We start from the raw sequence: 6,180 nt of genomic DNA, 5'->3' as shown, positions 1-6,180 counted from the left end.
GGAGTTTAAAGTATTCATTTGATAGGCCGTCTGGGCCAGGGGATTTTCCCAGATGAGAAGAAGTGATTGCCTTTAAAACCTCCTCTAGGTGTATAGGTTCTGTTAGTATGTCGCTTTGTGATGGGGTTAGCTTTGGGAGGTGTAATTGGTGAAATAAATCTGCTTGGTTTGCTGTGTCTGTTGTGTGGTCTCTATACAATGTTATGAAGTATCTTTCAAATTCTGCGAGTATGTCAGGGGTGTTGGTAGATAGTTGTCCGGACTGTGGGTTGCGTATTGCCGTGACATATGTGCGTTTATGTTTAGGTCTGGACATGTTGGCCAGCAGTTTGCCTGTTTTATTACCCCACCTAAAGAATTTTTGTTTTGTGTAGAGTATGTCTTTTTTGGCCTGTTCCAGTAGGTGGGTGTCTAGGAGCTGTTTCGTTTCTTGGTATTTAAGTAATAAGGATAAGGGGCACTAATTTTAAACAGAATGTAAAACAGATTTCATGTTTGCAGAAAAATCGTCGACATGTAAAAACTCTCTCTCTCTCTTTGTAATGTATACGGTCACCATTTCTGACCTACAGCCTATTTTTTATTAATTGCATTTTGAAATTGTTATCATAGTATGCATTTTGCTCTGTGAAAATGAACTATGTGACAGTATAGCTTAGCAATGTTGACTATAAACAAATTAAGAAAAGCTAGTGATGTCAATGGTGTAGCCACCGTTGCTTGTTGTCGCTGTGTAGCCCAAGGCATAAAGGACATTTACACAGGTTACTGTAAGGGCCTGCCATTGCGGCACAGTGCCCTTACTGGCATTTGGCCCTTATACCCCACCAGGTTACCTGCCTCTCAAACCTGATGTACAGCTTTATACATGCTAAGATTCTTTGGTAGGCTGCTGTGCTTTTATGTGGATTGTTTTTTGTGTGCAATAGTGAACTTGTGCCATATACATGATAGATTGATAATAGTCTGCAGACCTAATTTAAACATTTTTGATAGCGTATGAATGTATTTTATTTTCTATGAAATTGCAGAATATTCCAAGCATCTTTAAACATGGAAAAGAAAACCCAAAATAAACGTAAATACGAGGATGAACACAGAACATTCTTAACGGAATGGGAAAACTTGTATTTTTTCATAGATCACAAAGGCAAACCCCTCTGTCTGATATGCCAGACTGCACTAACACACTTCAAGTGTTTAAATCTTCAACGTCATTTTAGCACACATCATGCTAAAATGGACGAGGAATTCCCTATAGGTACTGAACTACGATCTCACAAGGTAAAAACTTTGAAGGGTCAAATTGCAAAACAAACACAAGTGTTCCAGAAATTTTCCAAACATTCTGAGACAGTTACACATGCCTCTTATAAAGTTGCTTGGAATATTGCCCGTGCAAAAAAACCTTATAATGAAGGTGAATTTGTTAAAAAATGTCTCACAGATGTAGTGTCCATCCTGTGCCCAGAAAATATAGCTCTGAAAAAAATGGTTTCAGACCTACAACTCTCACGACATACAGTTGAGCATAGAATATCAGACATAAATGTTTCTGTTGAATCTCAATTAACTTCTGATCTTCAAAAATGTGAATACCTCAGCATTGCACTAGATGAGTCTTGTGATGTCCAGGACAAATCTCAATTGGCAATATTTGTACGGACTGTTTCAAAGGATTGTGTAATCAAGGAAGAACTCCTTGATATAATGCCTTTAAAAGACCGAACCCGGGGCATTGATGTGAAAGAAACACTGATGGATGTTATGGCAAAATCAAAGTTGCCTATATCAAAGCTTACAGCAATGGCAACTGATGGGGCACCATCCATGGTTGGATCTGTGAATGGCCTTGTGGGACTGTGCCGGGCTGACAAACAGTTCCCTGACTTCTGGACGTTTCACTGCATCATCCATCGGGAGCAACTGGTATCTAAAAAGTTACATTTGGATCACGTAATGGATCCTGTCCTAAAAATAGTCAATTTTATTCGCACACATGCTCTCAATCACAGACAATTTAGGAATCTCATTGCTGAGCTTGACCAAGGTCTTCCAGGCGACCTGCCACTTTCAAAAGGTAAAGTCTTATCTCGTTTTTTGGAACTTTTGAACCCTGTGAAGATTTTTATGGAAGCAAAAGGAAAGGAATACCCTGAGCTGTCAGATCCACAATGGGTTTTAGACCTGGCATTTCTTGTGGACATGCTGCGGCATCTCGACAGACTCAACCTGGATCTTCAAGGGAAATTCAAGATACTGCCTGACATGGTGCAAAGTATATTTTCTTTTATCAGCACACTCAATTTGTTCAATACTCAACTTCAAAAGGGAGATCTAACACATTTTCCTTTACTGTTAAAGGAAAGTGAACAAGTACCTGATATCTTAAAAAGTAGCACAGCACGGTATGCAATATTGACTGAAGAACTTAAAGACAGCTTTCTGGAAAGATTCCATGATCTACAGCTGAAAAAACCTCAGATTAGATTCCTAGTTGACCCTTTCAATACGGATGCCAACACTTTGAAAGCCCCTTTAGTCACAGATGAAGCAAGTACACAGATTGAGATGCTTGAATTTTATGAGGATGACCGACTTAAATCTGTCCTGAAAGATGGAACAATTGAGTTCTGGAGAACTGTACCAATGGAGAAATACCCCAATGTCAAATGTGCAGCACTCAGACTTTTATCAATGTTTGGTTCTACTTACCTTTGTGAGTCTTTTTTTTCTACACTAAAACAAGTTAAATCAAAGCATAGATCTGTTCTAACAGATACACATGTAAGAGAATTACTGCGAGTAGCGACAACCGCATATGACCCAGAATTTAAAAAAATGATTGATAACAAGGACTGTCAGAAGTCTCACTAAGAAAAAGGACAGCAGGGGACGTGGCATGACCGAGCTTCTGTGGACGCAGGGTAAGTGAACTTCACCGAAAATTTGAAAAATTATCCTGCCTGGGAGACCATAGGCACCCCACACCTACTCACCGGTGCTCCTAAAGCTCCCCTGCACTTTACAAGTTGTTCACTTGGTAACTGCCTGGTGTACCCTCGTTGTCTTTTAGTACTGGCATCCTGTGTGTGTGCTATCATTTATTTTAGCTACTCTGATCCTTATGCACAATAGGCATCTATGCCTTTCTGTTTGGTGCTCGTAGCCCTGATTACTGCCTGGTCTTTGTTTGAAATGTTATTGGGACTTTTTTGCTCTTTATATAAATCTGGTGGTTGATAGGGGGCGTGGCTTGGCCGGGCATGTGAGTAGACGCTGACTCCGTGAGCTCCCTAATAATCCTCTTAAAAATCCTTATTCCTGCACCCTATACACGCCTGGGTTGCCCCAAACCAAGCACAGAGCCCCACCGCTGCATAGAGACTTCGTTTGTGCCAGCTTGAAGGCTCCAAAAGAACTCCTGCACCTGATCTCAGTGCAGCCTCGGACACTCACCGCGAGGCACGACCCGCCATCTTGCATCCTGACACACTCAGTGCCTGCGACGGGACCCTCTTCCCCTCCCGACGTCCACAAACAACAGCGGCAGGGTGAGACTCGCCCCATCTCCCCGCCTGACTGCTCTGCACAGAACCCGGAGAGCGGGTGTGACGTGCGTCCGCAGCACCGTCCCCCCGCTCGGCGTACACAGCCTGGAGCGGCCGGCTGGACGTGGGAGCTAGCCGCCCTCCATTTCAACACCCCGCGGGAGGTGGCGGCTCCCTAAGGAGAATCGGCGGAGAGACAGGTGAGCCTGCCAGTGCCACTGGACAGCTTAGAGACGATACGGGAGGAAGCGGGGTAGGACACAGAGGCGGCATCCTCCCCCTATCCCTCACCCCAGATCCCTTCCTCTGGCTGAAACATACCCAATGCCCTACCCTAACCTCCAGAACCAACACCTCTCCTAAACCTCTGCCTTGGACACTTTTATCTGTCTGGGAGCCCTGTATACACTCCAGGTCCTAAGCCCTATACACCTGAGACTGGGCCTGATACTCCTGGCTTTTTTTTTCACCCTCCCCATTATTTCTCTTTTTTCAAGAGGAGCCATTTTGGAGGCACGGGGTACTCCCAATTGTCTACACAGCTTGCTCCCCCTGCTGGTCTTCTAAGAAATTACATTCCACGCTCCAGACATCCCAGCAGCAATGGGGAAATCTACTGCTGCAACAGCTGCGGCTAAACTGGAAAAATATGCCCGCCCTTCCCAAGCCTCATCCTCAGCTCAGCCCCCCCAGACCCCTAACCCCCCTCCACCTTCACAGGCAGAAGATGAACCACCGCCTCCTGAGAATCCTGCCCAATCCACGCAACAGATACTGGCCATATCGGCGTCTGAACAGAGAGTCACCGATAAGATTGGCCAGGTGCAGTCAGACATTTCCCTCATTCGTCATGATATGCAAAAAATAAGAGAGAGAGTGGGAGAAGCGGAACATCACATATCTGACCTGGAAGATACAACCAACCCCCTTAAGACTGCGGTCGCTGACTTAACCACACAGATGTCAGCTGTCAAGTCTAAGCTCTCGGATATGGAGGGGCGGCTGCGTCGCAACAATGTACGCTTTGTGGGCCTCCCCGAGAGAGCGGAGGGTTCTGCCCCTGAGAAGTTCCTCGAGAGGTGGCTCCGGGACCTGTTTCCAGATGGAGACTTTAGTCAACACTTCGCGGTTGAAAGGGCCCATCGTCTTCCTGCTAGGGCCCCACCTCCGGGTGCACCCCCACGTACATTCATCGCCCGCTTCTTGCACTACAGGGACAGAGATGCCGTCCTCCGTCTTGCCCGTGTACAGGGTCCCCTAAAGTTTGACAACCAAGTTGTGGCAGCGTATCCAGATTTCGCCGCGGACATCCAGAAGACAAGAGCCCAGTTTCTCCAGGTCAAGAGAAAACTCCGAGACCGCCAGATCCAATACTCCATGCTCTTCCCGGCGCGTCTGCGGGTAGTATTGGATGGAGACTCTCACTTCTTTAACACTCCACAAGAGGCTGAACACTGGCTTGATCGTAGGCCATAACGCTCTGACTGACCTTCCACATGTGAGCATAAATGTTCTGTTTTCTCTAAGAGGTGGACTTCTGTCATATCAATGCTTAATTGTGTTTTATGCAAGCAACTCAGGCTATCTAATCTTTTTTTTTTTTTCTAAATCTAATCCTCATACAGGAAATGTGTTCCCAAATGGAGCTTAATGCTAGGAAATAGTTAACAGATAGGTGACCGCTGGTCTCTATACCCCGAGGGTTTTTTTTCTTCTCTCGTCTTCTCTCTTTTTATAGTTATCTGTTAGTTAGGTTATCTGTTTAGGTTACTAGGGATCCAAAGTATATCTAATGTTCGATAGGTATACCGGGTGGGCTGGGATGTTGGGGTTGTTTTTTCTCCCTGTACTCTTTCTCCTTCCCTTTTTCTTTTCCCCATTATTTATTTTAAAATGTAAAATGGCAATCTATACAATTCTACTAAGATGTGCTTGCAAAAATGAATATATGTGCAGGTATAGACGTCGGGTGTTGACGATTCTCACAAAAGATACACTAGCATTAACGACATTTAAAGCAAAGGGACTTAGACTATGGGTGTATTCCCTCTTCCATATCCTTATGGCCCGAAAAAACTCATCTTCTTTTCTAGCTAACATCTATGTCTTTCTTCATCCTTTTATTACATCTGCTCTACACTACAAATGTCTCAGTCTCAACCTTTAGCGGGGCTCCGCATACTCGGCTGGAACGTCCGTGGACTTAATGACCGCATCAAGCGTTCCCTGGTCCTCTCAGAGATTAAAAAACACGGGGCAGACATAGTGTGCCTATCGGAAACCCACTTGGTAGGAACTAGATCCATGTCCCTTAAAAAACCCTGGGTGGGCCACATGTTCCACTCCACTTTTTCGCCCAATGCTAGAGGCGTATCTATTTTGGTCAAGAAAACCATTAATTTTCACCTCACTCACCACCAAATAGACCAATATGGTAGATATATTTTCCTTAGGGCACACATAAACCATACCCTTATGAACATACTTGCTGTATATATCCCCCCCCCTATAGTAATGAGGTGCTCAGGAAGGCGGTAACGTTTTTGGCCTCTTTCCCATCAGCTCCAATGGTCTGTATAGGGGACTTCAATAATATTTTAGATAAACACTTGGACAAACTATCAGGCTC

The 6,180-nt window shown here is 44.7% G+C and overlaps 1 protein-coding gene across 1 annotated transcript; it reads left to right on the top strand.

Moving 5' to 3' along the window:
* Positions 1 to 1,239: 1,239 nt before the first annotated feature.
* LOC146056753 (general transcription factor II-I repeat domain-containing protein 2B-like) lies at positions 1,240 to 2,877 on the top strand. The gene has a single exon (XM_083168434.1). The coding sequence runs from the start codon at positions 1,240 to 1,242 to the stop codon at positions 2,875 to 2,877; it is 1,638 nt and encodes a 545-aa protein (XP_083024560.1).
* The last annotated feature ends 3,303 nt before the right edge of the window (positions 2,878 to 6,180 follow it).

This window comes from Crinia signifera, unplaced genomic scaffold, assembly GCF_055691185.1.
Source record: "Crinia signifera unplaced genomic scaffold, ASM5569118v1 HAP2_SCAFFOLD_884, whole genome shotgun sequence".
Classification (NCBI taxonomy): Eukaryota; Metazoa; Chordata; class Amphibia; order Anura; family Myobatrachidae; genus Crinia; species Crinia signifera.
Note: the sequence above shows the minus strand (reverse complement) of the source record. Positions and strands in the feature narration are given on the sequence as shown.